General features: G+C 38.6%; 1 protein-coding gene across 5 annotated transcripts in view; it reads left to right on the top strand.

Moving 5' to 3' along the window:
* The window catches only part of COL4A5 (collagen type IV alpha 5 chain), an 81,708-nt gene that overhangs the window by 6,853 nt on the left and 50,702 nt on the right, over nt 1-24,153 (top strand). For all 5 annotated transcript variants that reach the window (XM_048319111.1, XM_048319113.1, XM_048319114.1 and 2 more), the window contains exon 2: nt 19,399-19,458. In XM_048319111.1, coding sequence (XP_048175068.1) covers nt 19,399-19,458 — 60 coding nt within the window. The remainder of the gene's footprint in view (nt 1-19,398; nt 19,459-24,153) is intronic.

Here is a 24,153-nt window from a genome sequence, read left to right on the forward strand (position 1 = left end):
GACAGTATTATTGCTTAAGTGCCTTGCTAGTTTCAATATAAATCTACATACATATATATAAACCCATCTTTTATAATCAGAATTATTTTCCTCTTCCAGCAGGTTTACACTTGCACTGTATTGTAGAAAAGTGATTGCAAGTTGTGACTGGGAAATCTGTTTAATTAAAGAACATAGATGGACTAGATTCTTCAGATTCAGTTGTGCTGTCTGTGAAACTCACTAGGAGTCAGTGACTGACTATTGGCTTATATTGGAAAAATTTCCCTCATAGTTAAGGCCAAGGTTTTTAAAGTGTAAATAGACTTCGTCAGCCCAAAAGTTAGTAAAAACTGAATAGTGTTTGCAATGTCTTTTTTCTTTGCCTTCCATTATAATTCCAGTTTGACTAAAAGTATAGGGTTGAAAACAGTTGTTCAAGTATAGTAAGACAGGCTGGCAATATGGATATAATTGTGTTTAAGAAAATAATGTATTATTTGTGGAAGTTCTCTAAGTTTAGTTGAAATTTCTTTTTTTCCTTTCAGAAGTTACCATGTATATAAATACATGGTACCATGTCAGTAATTACAATGTACATGATTAATATAGTTAATTTGATGATCATCTGTGTTTCTCTCATCTGTCCTATTTCATCATGTTAGTGGTGGTGGTTGTTATTATTTTCCATTTCATAACTGGCAGTGGCTCTTTCTAGTTACAAAAGCTAGGTCTGTAAAAGCAGAAAGAAGTGGATGCTGGCTTTTAGGATTGAGAAGGTATTTCATCCTGAAATTCCGTAGATGTGTCTTGATTAGTCATGCACAAGACTTGGTTTCGTAACACCAAGGCTCAAGCCCTCCTGCTTGCCATTTGTCATTTGTCATGTGTTTTGATTTTGACCCTTCATTAGTTTTAGTTGAAGATACATAGTAAAAGTTACATCTCGAGTTGTGTTCTAGCATGTACTGAAATACTAACAAATCCGTGGAATCCTGAATGAAACAGAATGTAAGACCAATTTAGACCATAACAGAATCTTTTACAAAATCATTATGTATTTTTTTCAGTTTTTCCACATGATGGAAATAGAGTGATATTTCAGTGGAACTTACTAGGCTTTCATTTTCCTGGTCATGAATGAATATTCTACTCAGTGGAAGCAATTATTATTTACCTTTCTTAAAGTAGAAAGGGAAATTTTCCTAGGACAAAGTTAGTTAATTTATTTAACAGCAAATGTAAATTTGTGTAGTGATTTTTTTTCTACTATGAATAAGCAATGATGCTTACTGTAATGCAGTTAGCTGTTGTTTGGTTTACCAGAACATGTGGAAACTTTCCTATATTACAGAGCGACTGAAGTCATTAAGGGCATCCCAGCAGATCTAATGTGCATATTTTCAGTCTGGGGCAAAGTACAGGGAGGAATGTGCTCTGCACATGCAGCAAAGATGCATTGTGCATTTTTACCTTTCATTCACTGAGATTAAAATGCTTCCCTTTCCACTGATCACCCCAGAACAAGATACCCAGGCAATACTCACTTACATGTTCTAGGAATGGTATTGCACAAGTGCACTGAATGGAAAGCAGCCTCTACCAATGGTGATGATACTAGACAAAATTGCTTTGAATTAAGACACTTTTTGCTTGTCTGCTTTATAAGGCTGTGTGGACTCAGTAACATTAAAAACCATTGGGGTGCTTTGAAGTTCCTGCTCGATGCAGTGTTTGGCAATCTGGTGTTGACTGCAGTGGTGTAAACCATCTGTCTCAAGAGTACCTGAAATAAAACTTGTTGGAATGATAGAATGCTGATGAAGTTTTAAGGATCATTAAGCAGCATTCTTTACCCTCCTGTGAGAGATTTGCAGTGCAGTTAAACCTTATTAAATATCATTGGTACAGTGCAGTGTCTGAAAAAAGGCAATGTGCTGAGCATCCTGGGTATGTAATTGCTAAGTGTGGGGAGGAAAAGCTTCAATGTAATGTGAAATTGGCATCAGAATAAACGTAGCTGAGCTGAAGAGGAAAGGGTCCTATTTGTAAAAAGAAATCTATTGCTTATTTTAAGAAAATTGCTTTGTAGTTGACTGAGTCTTTCTTGCAGAGCTTAAGTCTTTCTTGGAGAACTTCTTGTGAGGAGCTGCAAGAAGCAAAGACTGGGGGATGTGATCTTAATTTTAAGAGAGCTGAACAAAGGGCAATTAGATAATTGCAAAGCTGAACAAAGGGCAATTAGATAATTGCAAAGCTATATTACAAGTTTTACATTTTAGTTTAAGCCTGTTAATCCTTTAGTCTCTCTTCTTCCAGAAGGCATGATGCTGAAACTAATGTATTAGTAGACATATCTTTAGTCTGTTTCAAAAAGACTGATATTGTGTGAATCATAGTTATGAAACCTCGCCTCTCTTCTTCCATGTTTTGAGTAGGAGACTGGACTAAATAACCTGAAGGCTCCTTCCAGCCTGAATTATCCTAGAAGTCTAAAATTACATGGACATATAGTTGTGCTCCTAGGTGTACTTTCTGTTAAGACGATTTACATATCCTGTAATCAAAAGTTAATCATGATTCATTAAATTAAATTGCAGGTTAGAAGGTATCAGATTAAATGCCTTTTTTTTTTTTTTTTTTTTTTAATTTAGTTTCACCTAGTCAAGAAATCATCTCTTAAACTGTCAGCCCATAGCATTCGGAATTTTAATTTTGTATTCCCCTTTTGTGGATGTGTCTTATGAAGTGTGTGTTTGTATGTGTATTATTCTGCTATAATGGAACAAAAGAGAAAGAAATTGTAATGGCAATATAGACAATGTTTGGTGGTTTTGGTTTTGTTTTTTTTTTTTTTAGGAGTTGGAAAGAAAGGAGCTTTAAAACTATGGATTTCAGCTCACTTGAAGGCTCTTGGTTATTGCAGCTCTGTTGTTGGATTTTTTTGTCCCCTCCATTTGGAGGGGAAGGAAAATAGTTTAGTCTCTCATCTGTATTTTGTTTCTTTTACCTAATCTCTACGGAGAATTAAAATGTCAGGGTTGAATTTCAATCTCTTCTCTCTCCTAGCACTGTAAAAGGTATCTGCATGCAACACACTTGGCTGTTTTACTTTTGGTTCTAGTTTATTATCTAAGGGAGGATTCCTTTTATTGAGGTATAGCTAGATGTGCAGAGCTGTCCTACTCTAGTCTAACATGACTCCAGTGTATACTAGATAAGCTTTGCTGCTGCAGCTCTGCTGAAATCCTGCTTTTCCCACCTCTTTCCTCAAGATAAGCCGAGGCTTATTCACTTCACTGCCTGAACACAGGTTAGTAAGTCTTTTTGCCAGTGACTGTGTCTGTCAGGACTTTCTGCTTTGCAGAAATGCATTAAACATGTTGGAAAGTGTGTTTATTCTAGGACTGGGTTTAGTTGTTAGCAAGGTGAATCTTAATTTTAAACCACACCATTAATTTAGAGAAAGATATTTATACTGTACTGCTTCCTAGAGAATTTAGATGCTTTTAGAAACCAGACTTACACAGCCTTGGTTTGCTGCTGAGGTGTATGGATGTGGTAGACACCCTTTCTCCAGGAGGAACAGTTAGGATGGAGGAAATCCTTGGTTTCTGTTGATGTGCTTCACTGATACGAAACCAAGACTTTCATCTCTTGACATCTCTTTCTCTACTGCAGTAGTTGTATCTCTCACCTCCTGCTGTTGTGTTTGGAGATGTAGTTCAGATAGACAAGATCACCTTATTGGCTCTGGTAGAAGAAACAGAGGTTTGGCTGGTCCATTTGGTGCTGTTTGCTGCACAGACGCACCTGAGAGCCATGGCAAATAACCAAAGCTGCGGTGGAATGGCTTCATTTCAGAGATTCAGAGCCATTCACAAGAAAGATAAAGCTTCATAGAGACCCTTCAACTCGGCTTGTTTTAGGAACTACTGCTGTTAAGTGACAGAATTTACAGTGTCTTGGTCCTTTTATATAGAAAATGAAGCAGAAATATGCAGATGTTCCTTTCTAGCTTAATTTTCAGTTTGTCTGTCTTTTTGTATGGTTACTGGGCTGGACAAAAATACAGAACTTCATTATGCAAAATATAAAGTTTTGGCTTTGTCTCGCAACTGTAGTGCTAAAGTGAAGTAACCTACAACATTTGTACTGAGAGAAATTGTACTGAGCCCTTGTAATAGTGATGAGTTTTGAATGATGTTTCAAGTCATTTGCAAGATGTTTGGAGTAATCAGTTACCAATGGGTGCTGTATTTTTTTGCTTGCCTGTGGTGCTGTAGGCTGGCAGGCTTTTTCTCCCCTGTCAACTCCTTTGTGCTGTTCTTATAGTAGGAGTTTTCTACTTTTCTATCTTAATCTAGAAAGATATGACTTATGAGTCTTAATTTATATAAGGTAGTAACTTAATTTTTATTATAGTATAAGCAGTGTGATGCAAAACTTCTGACTTGGAATTGAGGACTACTTAAAAGTAGTTAGGGAAATAAAGAGTGATTATGTATACTGGACTTACCTGTATTTCTCCAGTATTCTGCAAATGTCAAAAGTTTACAGTGTATTCAGAGTAGTTAGTTTTATTTCTGTCTATTCTGGTTCCTATCCACTCCAACTCCTGCATTCTGTGTGAAAATATAACAGGCATTAGTTATTAGCTACATAAAGCTGTCAAGCTTAAGCAACCATTAATTCCACAATAATATTTGATTTTTTTTTGTACTTCACCGTGTTAGCAATGAAGGCTCGTCTTCCTTCCTTAGGAAAGTCTTTTTTTTCATGAGTCATAAATATATTTCTATCTAGCATCAGTCCATGTCTGTTAAATACAGCATCAATTCTTCAAAAACAAACCTTTCTCTTTATGCACTTAAATCCCCTTGGAATCTGATAGAAGGAAAGCAAATGACCACCCTGAACCATGAACTGCATTCTTTCTACACCTTGAATTAAAGTAGCAATTACTAAAACCCACAATTAAATCACTTTACTTAAAGCAATAAAAACTAACGTGACTTTCAGGCAAGGCTAGACAAGCCTCCAGCTCCCAGAATTGTGATTTCTTGACAAGAAGTGCCACTGAAAACAATGTTTGGGTGAAGGAGCTTATGAACTCGGTTTAGAAATCTTTTAAAAATAATCCTTTTTATGAGGCAGTGGTTTTTCTTGAATCACCTTACTTTGAACTAACCTGTCACACAGAAAGACAGCAGAAGCCATTGTTTCTGAAAGGTAATTTCTAGCTGTCATTCAGACAATATGGACTGGCTTAATAGTAGAAAATACTTATTCTGAATTAGAACACTTCTCTTGTATGTTCAACCTTAAAGGCCAAAGCTATTCAGAAGGAAAAGGACGCTTCTGCACTGCACTGAGAAATGAGAATTTATATTTGACTTTGCTATCTCTTTCATCCATTCACTATATAGTTAGACATGAGGAAAAAACCTTGAGATTTCTGCAAAACCATTACTTATTTAATGACTTAAGAATTTAAAAATATTTAAAATAACAAGGAGAAAATCTGGAGAGGATGAGAAGTTGCAAGGCTTGAATGTGTTTTGTTTTGGTAGTTTAACTTCCCATATTCATTTGGTGCCTTCTTAATAGGGAAGGTAGTGCCATGAAAATTGCTAGAAGGCTGTGCCCAGAGTCTGCCCAGACACACAGTGAAAACATCCATGCAAAAGTTGGTATTTGCCTGGGTGGAGGAGTTTTTTGTAATTTTGATTGAAGGGAGGGTACATACATAATATGATTTAGTTTCTGAGCCAGAATGCTAATGGAAACTGCTTGGCAATAGAATGGATGACATTCCTGTATCTGCAGAAAGTGGCTTTTCTGTTCTAAAAGCTTTCAAACTCTTAAAGTAGTGTTAGTAACAAAGTGTTAAAACATCTCTCTCTAATGTATGAATTTTTGTATCCTAAGCGAACCTAGAAAACTTCTTAACTTTATGCTTGAATGAGAAAATGCTTGTTGACAGGTCTAGTCATGCTCAGGAAATGTGTATTTTCAGGACACTGGCATACTGTACCCAAAAATGAGAATAATTAACCAGGCCTTTTTAAAGAACCTTGAATTTTTGATATGCTGCAGAGGTAATTGTGGAGGAAGAGCACAGCCTGTCATGGAAATAGTAATGGAAATAGTATTGCTTTTTTTTCTGCCTTCTTTTTAAACAGTTGAACTAAGCAGATGTGCTCAACATCATAAGCAGATGAATCTGAGATGTAATCTAAATTTTAGTGTAAGATTTTCAGTAACTACTTTTGTCTTGATAGCAGAAAGGAGTGAGAAAGAGAGGGCACATGGTATGACTCTTGGGGATAGTGCTAAGCAGGGCCAGGAGTTGGACTCTATGATCCTTGAGGGTCCCTCCCAACTCAGCTTATTCTGTGACTCTGAGTATGCTGATCATTTTGGTAGAAAATTACTTAAAACCGTAAGAACACCCTTAAGCTTTTTGCTGGTGTTCAGGAGCGTAATCATCAGTTGCTAAAAGAATCAATACAGAAGGTGGGTGTTTAGAGATGAATTTTCTGAATGAAATCATTAGAAACTGATAATGAAGAGAGAGTGTGTAAACAAACTGACCAGAGCCCTCATTCCTAATCCTCCTGTGCTTCTGGGGGGTAGGAGTGGAGAAACTGGGAGTGAAGTTAAGCCTGGGAAATAAGGCAGAAGCAATGTGTTGGACGGTCTTTTTTTTTTTATTTCTCATTACCCTACATTGACTTTTGATTGGCAATAAAATTTATTTACCTGAGTCTGTTTTGCTTGTGATGCTAATTGCTGAATGATCTCTCCATGTCCTTGTCTTGGCCCAGGAACCTTTTGTTATATTTTCTCTTTCCTGTCCAGTTGAGGAGTAATAGTGGAGCTTGGTGGGCACCTGGCACCCACCACAAAACTATTGTTGGATTTAACATTCTGAATAATTTTACTTAGATATAGATAACAAAATTAAAAAGTAGTGATGTTCCAAGCTAGTAATTTATTGTAGGATCATAGTAAAACTTAGGCTGGAAGGATAATCATCCTGTCCTGGAGTCTAGACTTGGTGACCTCTTGCTCAAAGTAGAGCTGACTTGGAATTTCTGTTTGTTGTTCAGATAGTTGCAGTCTAAAAGGACATTGAGACAGTATCTTCTATTCCAAACCTTGCTTGCTGTAGGAATAATGTTAAAACTTGGTGGAAAAGCTCCTTATTCAATGCTTGCAGTTAACGTACTGGTTACTGCAGGATGCAGAGCACATGTCACAAACTTGAAGCAGGTTATTTTCTTGGCAGATGTTGGGCTCCAAATAGCACTTGTGGGAGTTGGTATACTCCCTAAAATAGGGTGCCTCAGGGAATACTTTCCCTTAGAGAAGGTGACTTTGTTTTGGAATGAGTACAAATGCCAGGGGCTGTTTCTTAATCCTGCCAAGCTTCAGACTGAACTGCATCTCAAGTTTTAATAATACTTGAGGGCTATTTCTTATTAATGGGTCTCCTCATTTTACTTATTGTGCTGGAGTGTTGGAACTACGTATGCTCTCTCCTTGCCTACCCCCCTTTTTAAACTGATGGTATTTGAGTGTGATGTTGAAAGGAAGACAACTCACTGCCATCCTTGGACCTGGTCAGGGAATCACTGCAAGGAGATACTTTAGGTTGCGTGTTGTCAACTTGCTACTGGGGAGCCTCCAGAAGGTGACTGAGAATAAAATAAATTGCTGATGAAAGCAATAACATAAATTTACAAGTGTCAAAGTAAGGAGAAGCTTGGTGCTGCTACTGAAGATTTCATCCCTCCCTCCCCTTTTGTTTCCCTTAGAAACAAAAATATGAAGTGTCTTTCCTGTCCCTCTGCACCCCCTTTCTCTAGCACTGATCAGATTTATTTTGCCTGTCCTGTCACTGATACAATGTTAATACTTGAAAATTTTTTTTGCTTTTTAATGTTCTGTGTAAAGATCTAATCTATGGCCTGTTCAACTACTTCCTTGCATGGGTTCAAATTTTTTAATGTAGGAAGTCTCTGAGAAGTGTGACTTAATTCCTGAGACTTGCTTTCTATTTAGTGATGATCAGTGCAATCCAAGTGTAATGATTCTCAGGATAATGTAATTTATAGCCTCTAGATGTAATTTCTCTGGTGTAAGGGAGTGGATTCTTTTTCCTCTAATCAAGGTTGAGTATCAAATTCCAAGATCGCATGTGCTAGATACAATGTTCTATTAGCACTAGCCTGGAGCTGTCTTAGAGCATTTTAAAGGCAATAAAATACATTCAGGCCCCCTTTGCTTTTTTTCCTGTGAGATAGTCTGGGAAATTACTGTTGTGATTGTCCATAGCAGTATAAGGTCACTTTTTCATAGGAAAGTGCATTTTGCATGGAAGCACCTTGCTTGAAAAGTGGCAGGTGCTCTAAGGAGCCCTGAGCTATTGCTATAGCACATAACCAGTGCTTAAGCAAATGAACTTAAGAGGCTGACATTGAGGGTAGTCCATATCTGCTGAAGTTCAACATGTGAGTTCCTGAACAGGCATCTGAGAGCTCTCACTAAATATTCAACTTTTATCGGCTTTAGGGATTTCTGAACCCATGTGGATAAAAGGGCCTCCCATCTCATCAGATCCTGATGTTCCGTTCTTTTACAAGTGCCTCTGACTTACAGGGTTAGGACAATTGCTTGGTCTCCATTGCTTCCTTGTTTAACTTGGCCCTCTTCAGTGCACTTACTTTTTCAACTTTGATTACCTGAGGCTGGAGAGTAGCTCTTTGTTAGCATTGAGCAATACAGAGAAAGTGCTGCCTGTAGTGCTCTCTTTAGGTGTTAAAGTGCACACACAGACTGTGCTGCTGCCACGGGCATAAACAAATGATAAAACAGCTCTGACTAGAGGAACCTTGAAGCTATGATACTTGGTCCAAGAACTGAAGGAGAATAGAGCTGATAATCACTTCTACCACAAAAAAAAAAAAAAAAAAAAAAAAAAAAAAAAAAAAAAAAAATCCCCCAGACACCCACCAAGCCTTAAAGTGAGTTAGGTCTTGTTCTGGCAGTTAAGAGGGTGTGGACTTCTTCAGATAACATCTCAATACAGCATCACTCTGCACAGCCTCTATTCTTTTTACTATGTATACTTGCTTCATCTTCGGTATTAATTTAGTGCTCTCAGTAGTTTCAAAATAGACCAGAGTGGGGTTGGATTAGTCTGAAATGCTATTCTATTTTGCCTCTCCTTTCTCCAAGGAAGAAGTGGGTTTCTGTTCTTGTGTGGTCTGCTTCATGCTCTTGACACTTGAAAGTGCAGTTGTCAGTGACAAATGTCTGACGTCCATTAACAAGACTCTGGAATTGAAGCTTCTTCTATGGCATGTTACATGGATAAGGGTGAGGAGCAGGACATTTTCTGGGGAATTAGTCTGTCTTTATTCCATTTCCTTAACCAGGAAAGGAGTTAAAAAAGAGTACCAGAATGACTGGTGTTATGAGTGTATAATACTTGGCTTGCAAGCATATCTGAGACTTAGAAGCCTGACTGACCATTTGGTCTAGGTTTGTGTTACATTTGGACATGGTTATAGAAAGTGGCAACATCTAACACCTGTCACATGGGAAAGGTCCTAAATGACTAGTAAATCTTAACGTGTAATGAGTTCCATATGGCACTTCTTATTTGCAGCTGGAAAAAATCAGGAAGTCCCAAGAGGCTGGTGATTAGAGACTTGTGTGTAAAATAAAAGTAAAACTGAGACTTCCTGAAAAGTCAAGTGGCTTACTGTATCCTGCCACTGACTAGCTGCCAGGTGCTCTGTTCTGGTGTGAGTTGCAGAGATGTGTAGCTGGACAGGCAAAGATGGAGGCATGCTTAAAACTTACCATTCCTCTAATTTGCTGTGTACTTGTTTAAGGAGTTCAGTTATGGTCTGTATAAAAGTTAGAAGATGGCTTGCATTCAGAGTTCAGCATTAGAACTGAAATGAGCAGTAGTGAGGTGTAGACTGCCTACAGAGGTGGTATGAAATTTATCCAGTCCCAAACTGCAAAGCCAACTAGAGTTACTTAGTTTAGGATGTTTCTCTAGATATGCTGTATATTTAGAGGTTCATGCAGGTGCAGTGCTTGCTGCAGAAGGAAATGAATGTGGTGTTTGGCATCTGCCAGTTCATTAATGTGGAGATGGAGTGGGTTTAGAAGGCCACCTGGTAGTTTACATTCTGGGTTAGTGCTCATTGCTTGCACTGTTTACCAGGAGGTGTACTTGCCAAATCTAAACATAGATGCTTTGTAAGATGCTGCCTCTGGATGGCAGCATAAAGGTAATACTTCTGAGTTGCTGTTAAGGGAAATTTTTGCCAATTCATACAGCCTAATATGGAATTGTTTGGAAATTCATGTTCATTAGGCCAGAAGTACTTGGCTTCTCAGGTCTCTTCAACTGTAGCTTTGAAATGCTTGCGAGAAGGTCAGCGAAGCGTGAGCTGATTATTTTACTTTGTGTGTCTCACCCAGTAAAATATACTGCACTGAAGCCCATTCTCTGTGTGTAAGACTAATAGACCACAGAAATCTAAGAGTTTTCGGAATTGGTGAGAACTGTCCTTTTCCTCACCTACACTTGAGTGCGAGGCTGGCAGTGGCCCTTGAAGCAGAGGGGCAACAGTCATTTTTGAAGAGGTAAGCTTTTGTAGAAAGAGTGAACTACTGTGAGTTGCAAGGACTAGCTGTTCCTTAAACTCTGCACCTAAAGTTTCTGCTTAATGTTTCTTCATGTCCTGGAGAGTTGTCAGCCCTACCCCTCTTACAACCAAGTATTCAGAAAGGGAGTAAAGTCTGGGATTTGGGAGAGTTAGATGCCCAGCTGGGCTCTTTTACTTTCTGTCTTCTTTTCTGGCTCAGGAATCAGATACAGAGAAATTGTCAGGTTGTGATACCTCCCGTTCGTAATGGGTGAATAGTTGCAGTTTGGGGATGAATCAAAGTTGTTCAAGTTTTGGGGTGTTCATTCAGTAAAGAGTCTTTGACTCCAAAAGTCGCCTGTAGTTAGACTGTCAACTGCTCTATGGGAAGATCTGTTGCTGCAAGTATTGCCTTTATTTTAACTAGAAGCTTCTGTGAAAGATACCCTTCATAAAAAACTGTATGTTAAAGATCCATAATTAGTTCCGTTTAAAGCAATAAATTCCATGTTGTTCTAGTACAAGGTACAGGCAGAAAAATTCAATCCTCTTTAGATATGAGCTCCTGTCCATTTCTTGTGGCACAAAATACTTTTAACATAGACAAACTTATTTCAATTTTTGCATATTCTGAAGATAGTTATGTCAAGGTTTTATTGCTTTTAATTTTAGACATTTTTAAAGTACACCTTTAATTCCAACCAATTTGTAGTAAATGTATTCCAAGAGAATTTATTAATTCTTAAACTTTCCATTTAATCAGAACATTCATTTGGGATGTGATAACTAGACTTAGCAGATCTCTTACAGTTGTTCCATGTTGTTATTATTACTAGCTATTCATGTATCTAAATAACAAACACATAGTGCTGCCCCTTAAGAGGAAAAAGACGGGGTTTTTTATCCATCAGATGCTTGAGAATGGTTTTTAACCCACCTCTTGTGTTCTCATTCACTGTGGCCAGAACTGTAGCTATTACAGCTAAGACCTTCCTCTGCAAGTCTGAACAGGTCTCGTATTGTACAGATTTCAAAGAAAGATAGTGCCTCGAGGTGCAACAGATCAAATTAAATGTCAGAAGTTCCCTTACTTAAAAAAAAAATGGTCAAGAGCTTCTGCAAACATATTTTGACTCTAACCTTTTACACTGTGAAATTTGTTCTTTTCACATCTTTAGGCAGATTGAGGGAAATAATTCCTTAGAAGGGCATGCAATAGTCTTTTAATTCAGATTCTGCTTTAGCAATGTTACTGGTCATAAATACAGTACTTTAGTGAGAAAAGAATGGCCATTTGGATTATAGACCTGTGATGACTTTGCTGCCATAGTTGACTTCACACAAGTATATGAGAAATAAATTGTTATCTGCAAATTTGTACTCCTGCTTAAGCCTAAAGTGCGTGGATGTGAAATCATAATTAGAACTCACAACAGCAGCTTTAACTCTGCTTGTCAAATCCCCACAAAACCTTTTGTTTGTTGGTTATATTTCTGTCCAGGCAAGTGAAGGGAAACTCAGCTTGCTGAAGATAAATGATGAAATCTTTGACCTGGATGAGTAGTAAATCCTTAGCTAGAAAACTGCACAGGTGTTTTGTTACACAGATCTTGGCAAGCTAATGAATATGAGGATACTCTTCAGGACTACCACCAAAATAAAGCTTAGTCTTTGTCTGCTTGGAACTGAAAGGCTGAATTTATTTGCATTATAAATAGAGGTATGAATAATTGAGTTTGACTTTTGCATGGTTGCAGCAGAAAGATTACTTAAGCCATCCTCCTAGAGCAAAGGCATTTGTAACTGGTGCTTTGCTCTGTGTTGAATTTGTTGATTTTAATCAGAGTGAATTTCTAACAACAGAGTCAGTCTTTATAATTGATAGAATTGTCCAATATTTATGCTCCTTTTTTTTCTGCTGTTGAATTTATGCTGATAACTGGTAAGCTGTCATATATGAATGCAGAGGGTGATGTTAGTAGCCTTTAGGGAACTCCTCTAACATCAGGATAACTATGAGAGGTGCAGGATTTGTTCACTGTGTATAAACTATTCTAGGAATATCTTTCACAGTTGTCTAACAGGTAATTGCAGTCCCTACTGTGAAAATTCTCTTCTGCCAACCTTAAATCATGAACAAGAGCAGCTTGAAAATCTGCAATTTCCACAGTGAGCTTTCATGAGCTACAAAACACTGTTAAACTGTTTCTCAGCAGTAAAGTTGTGTGTATTTGAGTTAATTTAGATACTGTAAGAATTCCAAGATATAAGTTTATTTTATGAAATATGTGGTCTAGAGTCAGACTTGGTGAATTGGGAAGTCCTGTTTCATTGTTTTCTGGACTAGAAGACTTCAAAACTATGGATTTTAGCCTAATTAACACTTCCATTGTTTCTAACCCCTCTCACCCTTCTCCTTTGGCAGTACAAACCTGCCGGGGCTGATGCATGCTGTGCTAGAAGAAGGGTTCGATGTACCTGCAGTTCTTTTGACATTGCTTTGTGGCTTGATGTGATTCTATCTGAATGTACAACTCTGTGTTTCATTCAGCTTTCTTTTTAGTACTCAGGTAACTTCATTACCTGATTAACTAGCTAAGAAGAATATCTGGTCATATGTTGCTCATAAATACACAAGGGAGAGACCCGAGGTGCTTGATGATCTATAACTAATAGGAGCAAGTGCTCTTTCTATTAGCTTTTTAAAACACTGGGAAGGGAAGGAAAGGATAATATAAAACTTCTATGTGTCCATTTTCAAGTTGAGACTGTATCCTTGAATCACAGCAGTTCATTTCCTGAGTGGCAGTGCAGTCAGACCTGCTGCAGGTAGTGGAAGGACTCATAACCACATCAGCGTTGCAGAAGTCCTTCTGTTACTTTTATCTGTGAAAAACCTGAGTTGCAAGTCTCAGGTTTAAGAGCTGTTAGGGGAGACAGACTGTGCTGTATGGAAGCCCTCAGAGATTAATTGCTTTTGAATGGGTTTTATGGATGGTTCTTCCTTTGACTGTTCTAGTGAATGGAAAGCTTAGTAAAACCAAATGATCAAGGGGCTTCATTATATGTATGCAAATAAATCCTAAGGAAATCATTAGGAAAAAGTTATGGGAAAATACACAAACAGCAATTGCTACACAGTGTGACTTGAGTGTATATTAATTTTTTTTTTCTGGCCTTTACTGCTTGCTCTCTGCTTATCACTCGCATTGTTCCACAGTTCAGTTAAGCTCCTGTCATCAGTGTCTGTTGCAGTTTTCAATTTGTTTTAAAAGTCTGGCAAACTTTGCTTGGGCAGACTTTTTCAGTGATTTCTGTGCATCTTTTTCCTGCCGGAGGGAACCATCCTCACCTGGTGAGGCAGCTGACAATGTTGTGGTGTCACGTAACTGTCTGGTTCCCTTCAGGACAATATCTGTTTATGAAGCTAGTGTGTGCAAGTTAAACCTCACTGAAGATTCATCATTTAAATCTCTGAGGAGGTCTTAATGCATTACAGGCGACACCAGCATTTAAAATCAGTGGCTGTCCACAATCAGGTTTTTGATTCTTTCTTGACCTCCTGCTGCCATCAGAATGGAGCTGTCAAGAAAAGCTTGTGGTCTGTTAGTACAAACTGCATCACTGGGTTCGGTAATGTCACTTTGCTCCTCTAGAAATGAGAGGAGTTATCAAACAGGAAATTCTGGATTTGTGATAAAATGATACATAAGGAGGATGTCAGAATAAAGAAATTGTGCTGTGTTCAAACTATTTCTTTTTTCTTTTTCTTATCCAGTTGTCTGATACCTGAATTGAGAATTCATTTGTAAGCAACTCGGATCATGTCAGAACTCTCATTGAGTCACCTACTGTGCTTCTGTAAGAAGCCTCACCTCCTCCTCTTGATTGGTAATTTGTACATGTCAAGCTTGTAAATGATCAGCTTCCCTCTGAAATCTTGCCCTTGGAAAGAGTATTAAAATACTGTTAAACTCCTATATGTTTTAACACTAATACATTATTGAAGTACTCTAGTGTACGGGTTTAGGTGCTCCCTTATACCCCTCCCTATATGCACACTGTCAGCTGTTAAGTTTCCCTGCAGCTGTGTGTATGTAGTGGTAAATCACTTCTTTTTCATTTCACAGTTTTGCAAAGTCCCAAGCTGCTGTTTTCTCTCCAGTAACAGCATTCATCTGCTGGTAGTTTTTACAAATATTTTGTCCAATACTGTTGTTTGTGGCAGCTGGGAGGTGGGGTAGGAATGGAATATGCTGAAACTGCCTTGTAACAAACGTCTTTGGGCCTGATGAGAAAGGAGTGGAATGTGCCCTGCATAAGGCAGGCTTCTAACACAACACGTTTTGAGGATGACTTAGGCTATTCATTTCACTGAGCTGACTGTAACAAACCTATGTCCAAGAGTAGGAATGTGTACTTTTTTTCTTCAAACTGAAAAACAACAAACAAACAAAACTGCATTCTGTTGGTGGCATAAAGCAGTTTTCCTCAGTCCATGTAAGACACAAAAGACCAAGCTTGTTCTGGAAGAATTATCCTTTGACCAGTAAACCAATACCATCCCTCCTTTTATATACTAATGAAAAGAACTTGCTCTCCACACACAGATTCAATGGGGTAGAAGCTGTCAGGAAAATCCAGTGAAAGGATTAGCTAAACTTGAATAGATTAATTAGAGCCTTTTGATTGTGTCTTGCTATGGAAAAGTCACAGCATAGGAAATAGCAGTGATAGTGCGTTCATCTTTACAGGTACGTGAGGGGGGAGGCAACAGGAATACAGTGAGAAGCAAATCTAAGCAGTTTGTCTTGAGTTCTTAAAAGCTGCTTTGATTGCTTATTCATCTTTGTGTATTTGAAAACAGAAAGGTTTTGATAGATATGGAGATTGTGACCAGCTCTTATGATCAAGCTACAGCTTGCTCTTATATCAAATATTTTTTACCATCTTCTGTCACCTAAGACAATGTGTCCTACTGGCCAGGGCCAGGAACTGAACTGCTACTGAAGGCATCTAGCTGCAAAATAATAATACAAGGCAGGAGTCTTGCTTGGTTTTCCAACTGCATTGTGTACTGAGTGTAACTTGGAATTCCCCTGAGGTTTGGAGTCATTCAGTTTTCCATATCTGGAAACCCAGAAGGTCACATAATTTTCAGAACCTAGTGATGGTTAACCTGTTACTAAGGGTAAACTACTGATGGTAGCCATCTAAATCTTGCTCTTAATGTAGATTTTTCTACATTTGGAATGTCATCGCATCCATTTTCGTTCTTTGATTGAAGTGTAGATTACTTACTGTTCATATGCAGGAGAAATTCCAAATATTCTATGCATAGTATGGAGCCTAGATTTTCATGGCAATCACGTGAGATGCACAACTGATTCAGTGACATCAAAAAACTCTAGCCTCTGGCTGCGGAGTGGCTTTCAAACTTGTGCTAACTTGTTATGCAGTATGCAGTCTCCTGTAGTGCAATTTTTGTGCCTGCTTTGCCAAGTTAAAAAAAAAAAAAAAAAAAAAAAAGGCCTTGAGATTACTGAAAAGCCTAAACAAGAAGAAAGCTTTCACTCAGAGTAGGTCATTACGCTTTTTTTGGTTTTTTCTCTGTGCCATCATATTTTACTTTAGGGGGTTTTTTTAAGCTATACAGCAATAAGATCTCTAAGTAGCATGAATTGATCTTGATATAATACAGATTCTCAGGGCTTTTTTTTCTTCAAACTATTTAATTAAGAATACTTATAATTTGGTGCGGATACAAGTTAATGCAAATAACAAACACAATCTGCCAAATACAGCTTTTGTACAGGAAGATAAGTGACTCTGCCGGGGGAATACTTCTTGATAAGCTTGTGGGTGAATAGGTCTTCCCAGGATTTATGCCAAAAACTTATTACCATTTGATTACAGTGGGTATTTGAAGAGTTTTCTGATTACAGACCTTTAGCTTCCCTGCACTGCTGTCTGGGAAAAACCATGTTTCCTTCCTGCAAGTAATGCATCTGAACTGGATATCCAAAACCATTTGTCAAAAAGCGTTCAGCAAGTACTCCTGACTCTCCAAGACAGGCTAATTATGCAGGTTAAGAGGCTACTCAAAGCATAAGAAATCCAGTCTGAATATATAAATCGCTTTGGAAGATAGTCACAGGTTTAAAAAGAACCCCTACATTGATTAAATGAAAGTACTTTGGCTCAAACAGAATAAGGAAGAGAAGCACATTTTTCAGAAACTTTACACATGAAACTTTTAGTGGATACAAGTTGCAACATAAGGAATTCTGGTGAGAGATTTTGTGGAGGAACAGCTTCGATGTGAAGGCAAGCAGACGCCAAATCCAGGGCCTAAAGCGGCTGTGGGATCTCCACCACTGTAGTTATTCAACGTGCAACTGGACAAGGACCTGTGCAAACTGCCTAAGTTGCCCTGCTATGAGTGGTTCCTTCCATACCAAATTATTTCATGATTTCATTTGTTTTATGAATCAGATCTATTTCATGTGGTCTTGATGCTGACCCACTGTTAAAGATGTGTAAGTGCTAACAAAGTAGTCTTCTGCATTTTTCCTGTGTAGATACAGTAGCAAAGGGCAGAGACTCCTGAGCTTAACTGTCTGAAAACTCACCTTCACAATATTGTGCGCCTCTAACTTGTCTTGTGAAGGAGCAGTGTAATCTCGTACCATCTTTTTCCCTCCCAACTTCACTTGCTCCCTGTTCACCCCAACAGTTCCCTTGTACCTGAAAAATGAGAAAATTTCTATTAGAAACATTCTTTGGAAGCTGTAAGGAAGACTAAATGAGTCTCTTCTGTTCCATGGGCTGAATAAATCCTCCTCTGTGTAGGATCTTGATCATGCTTTTCATGTGTGTGTGTTATTTTAGCCCGTGTATGTTCTACCACAGTTTTTGGTGGGTTTTGATGAGTACTGATGTAGTTTATTTTTTCCCCCACCTCTTGGAGGCAGCAGAGGTTTTCCACGTTGCTCTCACTGTTCTATCCTTGTAACACAGAATCAGCACTGTGGCACAGTGAGCCAGGTTTGTACTGTGAGGGAAGGGAATATTGCATGTAACTATGGTTAATCCCTTTTAAACGAAGCTTTGTTAAAGAGATTAATCTTGAAACTGGTTCACAAGGAATTTGCTTTTTTAAAACTTGTTTTTAAAAGTGAAAGAGATCAGATACCAAATTCCTAGGATAACTGGGATTGAAGGGGGACATCAGAAGGACATCTAGCCAAACACCCTGTTCCAAACAAGGACAGCCATGAGGTCAGGGCAGGTTATTCAGGCCTTTGTCTAGCCTGATCTTTGAAAGCCTGGCTAGGAAAGTTCCATTTCATTTTAGGAAATGGTTCAGTAAATCCCTCTTAACTAAGAATTTTGAGTTTTCATATACATAAAATCAAGAAACTGGTTACAAAAGCCACATGGAAGATCGGGAGAGACACCCTAGTCATGTCATGTAACACTACTGCTGGACTTAAATCTCAAAGCTCTGCCTTTTGCTGCAAGATGCTTTAATTGATCCTGGGATTTTGTAGCTCCAGGTGAATTAAGCCACTTCTGTGTTTTCAGTCTGATGCTTGGTAGTATGTTTAGGCTAAGAGCCAGGACATTCCTAAAGCCAGGTAGGGGATGGGTCATGTCTCTAAATGCTTCTGTGGTAATGAAGACTAGAATTCAAGTGTGGGTGTATTTCAGATCTGACATACCGACTGGTTTCTTGCTTGATTGAAACTTTGTACATAATGTTCTCTGACAATTACTGAAGGGGAGTACCTCAGATGCTCAGCTTTTCAAACTTTTAAAGCGTATGCTTTGTGTTTTTAATACAATGCCGCACCTGTTCTCAGAGCAAGTTGAACCCTGAAGTATTTCAGGTATTGCATCTTCTAATATGGCTCATAGTTTTTAACTATAAAGAGGTCTGAAAGATGTATTATGTAGAAACCTTCTACCAAAAAATATTTCTTCTAGAAATCTCACTTCTGTAACCCTGAGATCAACACAGGGCTGTAATGAATATCCTGTGTTAGAATGGGGGTGGAAGAATACAAACTAAGCAAATGTGGTATGGAAGGGTTACTTAACTTGGATCTTCTCTGTAAACCAACCTTCTATATCCCTCTCCTCTGAACCCCTTGAAATCCAACTGTCACTCAGTTACCTGACTGTTACCTTATGCTAGAGGCTGTTATAGCTGGTTTGTCGTGCTTTGCACTGGTGTGTGGATGCAGCTACATGAAATCTAGAGTTTTTAAAATGGTTTTCTCAGTAACTGAGCTGTGGGGGAAGAATTAATCATGTAGTATTTGTCTAATAACTATCACAAATATGCTCAGAAGCTTCAGGCTTGTTTAAACTCTTGTGCAAAACCTGACATCTACTGGTGGGAAGCATAACTGGGCTGTTCTCAGCGGGAGATGTGCTGAAGAGCCTGTTTGATAAAGTGCTGGTGCTTTTGGCTATAGATGTTGCATTGTACTCCTTAAGCATAAATTTGGAAGTCTAAAACTAACTGTAAAATACTTACAAACAAACATAAGTACTATCAAAGCTGATTGAACTTCCAGTTAATTGTATCTGCTTTGAACACTTGTAAAATGGCTCGAGGACGAACTTTGTAGGTTTATATTGTAGACTAATTTTTTAACTTTTTGTGACAATGTTAAAGCTTTCATATAGTCTTCTGCCAATTAAAAACATTTATTTTTCCCTTATGTCTTTAAAGGCTTGCCATGGATGTACATCTTTATCCAAATGTGATTGCAGTGGAGTAAAAGGTGAAAAGGTAAATAATCCTTTTTTTTTTTTTTTTTTACTTGTCAGACCAGTGCACAAACCACTGAGTCATATGTCAGCTAAAGATAACTGAAGCTTATGGATTCTTTGCTTCTTGCTCATATCTTTTTTCTTTGATGGTAGTGTGGGCATCAGAGCTGTATTAACAGTTTCAGATATTGAGTCAGACTGACTGGTCCATCTGACAGTGTAAGATTTTCATATCATTATTTTCTCAAGAATGTGGGGAATTAATGCACAGATTTTTTCCATCTATCTGACAATTTTAAAAAATGCAAAAAAACAGAGAAGAGACAAATCCTAGTAAAATAAAAAGAATTCCTAATTACAGCCAAGGCCTGCCTACACTAACTACTTAGTGTTAACAAGCTAAGGTGTGGAATGTATAATAATAGTTATGCTAGTAATGCTTCAGTGGGATTTTCAAATTGAGTGTGGGTTGTTTTCCCTCTTTTCTTGCACTGCCAGTTCATAAGTAGTTGATGCTCACTAAGGTGTTCTGAACTTGTACTGCTTTTCACCTTGTAATTTGCACAGTTGGATGCAAAGATGATGGTTGCTATTACTAGATGTGAGCTGGACCATGGAAGTGACAAAATTCAGATACAGCTTTCCCAACACAGTTAGCTGCCACCCAAGTAAGCAGCTAGTTAATGGCCAAACATGTATTCTTGGATCAAGCAGAATAAAAACCATCCCCACTCCAAAAAGCATCTCTGTGTCCCTCATTCAGGTGCAACAAGTTGTTTTGGTCTGCCCAGATGGTGTCCTAAGGCCAAGAGATGCATGTTGACATCTTGGAGCTTTCCTGCTTCCTTGCAGCTTTGACTTCCAGTCTCACTGCCTGTTCTCAGTGTATCTGTACAGTACTTCACGTTTGTCACCATTATTTCTTATTGTTTTACAATATTTTTCTTCGAGGATACAGCAGGTGCTCAGCATTTCTTTTAGTTACAGTGCACTGTAGATACACAGCTCAGTACTTGCCTGAATCAAGCCTTTCCTCAAGTGTGAGGAGCCTGGTTATAAGTGAATTGTGGTTAAATAGTTCCCATGTCACTGCTGTTGTCACAGGGAATGAATGGGATGTGATCACTGCAAGGGGCAGAGGCTGCCAGAAATGCTTCCACTCTCAGTCTTGTAAACAGTTTGCTTGAGATACAGTGGAGTCATCTTAAAGATGTGAACTGATAACAGTTTGATAAGCATGTCTTATCAAACCACTTACCCTATCTTAGCAAGGTTCTAGGAGGGCTTCAGTGCTCTAGATTAATTTCTGACACATTTCAAGGGTGGTTTTTGAGTTGCATAAACAAATGTAACCTTAAATGAACAAAAGTAATGCAAAACAATCAGTCACTGCACTGACACTATAATGTGCTGGTGCAGAGTTTTACTATTGGCTCGGGTTAAACAAGGCAGCTGTCCAAAACTCCAGGTAATGCTTGATGCCACACCTGCCATCCAGATAGCTCCAGACAGATGAGGTCATTCCTTGGCATTTGCTTGCTTTTAGTTCATTGAGTATATTCCCAATTTACGTACCTAGTGAAGAACGGTATTCCCTTGATGGCAAGATTTCCAAGTTAGATTTGGTTAGCCAAACATGAACCTGGTTAATGTTCCTAGGGGATCTTCAGATGGAGGTGCCCAAACCAGATGCATCGTAACACTGGTCACAAGTTATTTCTGGTTCCGTTTGAAGGCACTTAACCATCAGACTTCTGTGCCCAATGCATAGAAGGTATTGTTGCAGGTACAGCTTTGGAGAACCTTTCTATAATTCTAAGCTGGCTTTTTTCTGGGCTTGTCACAGCTATTTTGTGAATTTACTGAGCAAGCAGCTGTTGTCTGGTTAGTGTGGATATAATGCAATCTGTCCTTAGAATGGACATGAAATTCGGAAACTGTGATTCATTTCCACTGCAGCCAAGGTAAACACAGCATAATCCTGAAGCATGCCAGAGGGTTTTTAAACAGCCCTTCTGAAGCTTGCAGACCCATCATGTACCTTATGTAAAGGAAGGATGAAAAGAAAGCCCATATTCCTAGGTATGATGTGCTGCAAGTGGAACTTGTTTGAGCATACATGCACGCACCTCATGTTAGTTGCCCTGTAATTACAAAGCCCTCAGTATTTGTTACATTGCTGGAGTCAGCAGTTCAGCGCTGGGGAACCCCAAGATCTGTCCCTGAAATCCTAATGCTTTATCTTATAAATTCTTTGTTTTGGTTTGTTTAGGTTTTGAATTGTTTGTGTGAATCTTCCTAGATTCTTACATTACTACAAGACATCAATGGCTGTCTTAAGATAATTAGCTTGAACCCTCACAGTGTATCACTGTGATCTCTACATTTGATCTAAGTTTCCAAATCCAATACTGCTTCCTTCTGCAGTGACCTCTGAACCAGGAGTCACACCCTACAGCTCCTTGCCTAATGGGTGTGGGAAGAGCACTAGACAAAGAGCTGTTTATATAATCTCCCCTCTTTGATTCTCCCACTAGGAGTGTGACAATGTATTTGAAGATGTTCTGGAAGTCAGGCATATGGAACCTGGTTCTTTACTGGGAAGAGAGGAGGAGCCTTGTTTAATGCACTCTGCTGAGCCCTGCCTTTTTTTCCACTGGGCTTCGCTTCTGGCCCTAAACCGGCATCTGCATCCAAGTCGCTGCTCACTTGCATTGTCAGCTAAGAAGTGCTGCTTTGTTCAGCTTAGCAGAGCCTAGTGCATTCCTTCTGAGACTCACAAGTAGTCCTCTTCCAAAGCATCATAGCATTCCCTTTAGGGTATCCCAATTTTAACAGGTCAGGTACAGGAATACAAATTGAACTGTAACAAATAGGAAGACTATTTTCTTGTCTTGCTTAGGGGAGCCACAGCTCTAATTTAATTGCTCCCATGCTGCCAATGATTCTTCTTTAACTCAGCCTCTGCCATGTGCCCGTGTAGCATAAGTAGCACATTATCTCTAGAAGAATCAGAGCACAGTGAGCTTTTTTTGAAACCCACAGTACAACAGCTGACAAAAATCAGTGCACTTATGTTTTCTTTGTCTTCTCAAACCCACCTTACTAAACCTGAATGTAAAATGAGTAAAGTCCAAGCATGCCTAAAATGAAATAATGAAGAAAAGAGAACTCAATAAAAATCGATTGCAGCTGGGAGCCAGTTTGCTTTTACTCAAAGTAAGCAGCTCAAAAATGAACTGGATTTGGCAAAGGTATTAAAGTTGAAATGAATGATTAAAATGTTACATACAGGTGATTATAGGAATTGCTCTTACTCTTCAACTATAGGAAGTGTATACTTTTCACTGGGGCAACTGGGTTTTAAATATTGCTCTGCACTTTTGAGATGAACCTGCTTTAATGCTTAAAAGCTTGTTCCTGAGTAGCTAGCTAAAGAAATAAACAGGGCAGATGCTGCACACAGAGCAATTTCTAAAACAAACCAGTAAGACTTGTAGATTATTGGGCTGCTTTTACCTCTTGTGAAAAGAAGATCCAAAGCTGCTGATAAGATCAGCTTGCTAAAGACTGGGGTAGAAGAGGAGGGGGTGGTACTGAGTCTCAGCTGCTCCAGCTGATAAAGCCCGAAAGCCCAGGGCTGGGGGCACTTAGCCCAGGACTACTTTGGGTTTTGCGTAAGTGCTGCTGCTGAAATGGTTTTCATACCTTCCCCTAGCCAGGTATTCCTAATTTCCTCTGGGGCTTGGGAGGCCCTGCTCAGAGCAGTTGGTGAGCTGATCTCACTGAAAAGAAGTTTCCCTGTAAATTTTACCAGTTTCCAGCCTAATCAATTCCTTCACACAGTTTATGTTGCAGCACAATGCTGTGGCTGTGATAGAAACGCCTAGCTTAAGATGGGACTCTTGTTTTTCACAGAACCTAAGATGCAGTTTCCCCTCAAAATAGCTGCTAATTATGCTATTTTTGACAAATATGGGGGACAGTTATCTGATTTGATCACCTCAAGCTGAAGCCACATATTCTGTGGTATCATACTATTGGTCTCATTGGATGTGTATTCCTGGAAATTCTGAGTCTCAGAAGAAAATTATCCATATTTGTCCTCAAGATGCCTATTTCCTTCTGCCTTTATCATGATAAAATTTAGTCCAGTTGTGATCCAAGCTCAGCTTTTCTTTTCACTGTTGTATACAAGTTCCTAAGAAGGAGTTAATCACTTTGTCAAGAATAATTCCATGGTAGGTGTCTGTGCTTCGTAACTGTTGACCTGAACTGTACGAATGTGGCCCTGCAAACTGAAATGTTTACAATCCTGATAAGTGACCACTGAGCATTAATCCTCAACTGTTTCATCTTACAAAAGAAGCCACAGATGACATCCTGAAGAAATTTGATATGTTTTGAAGCATGCAAGTCCTGTCAGAGGGGATTTCTTTGCTGCATTAAGCTGTCACTTCTAACACTGTGTTTGTTTTGCATATGTCTTCATTAGATACTGTAGTTTTAAATGTGTTAAATTAGTGCTCTTCAAATTGAGAAGAATTTGTTGGCTAGCATTATAATCTGAGACAGCTGTTATTTTCACCCTATTGTTTAGAAAGGTGGAGAACAATATGGGTGGCTATGGCATGACTTCTTCCATGCTGTGTATCTTAATATTACTGTGGACATTTGTACATTAATTTAGTTTTGAGCAGCCACCCATAGTTAA

This window comes from Corvus hawaiiensis, chromosome 14 (assembly GCF_020740725.1).
Source record: "Corvus hawaiiensis isolate bCorHaw1 chromosome 14, bCorHaw1.pri.cur, whole genome shotgun sequence".
Taxonomy (NCBI): Eukaryota; Metazoa; Chordata; class Aves; order Passeriformes; family Corvidae; genus Corvus; species Corvus hawaiiensis.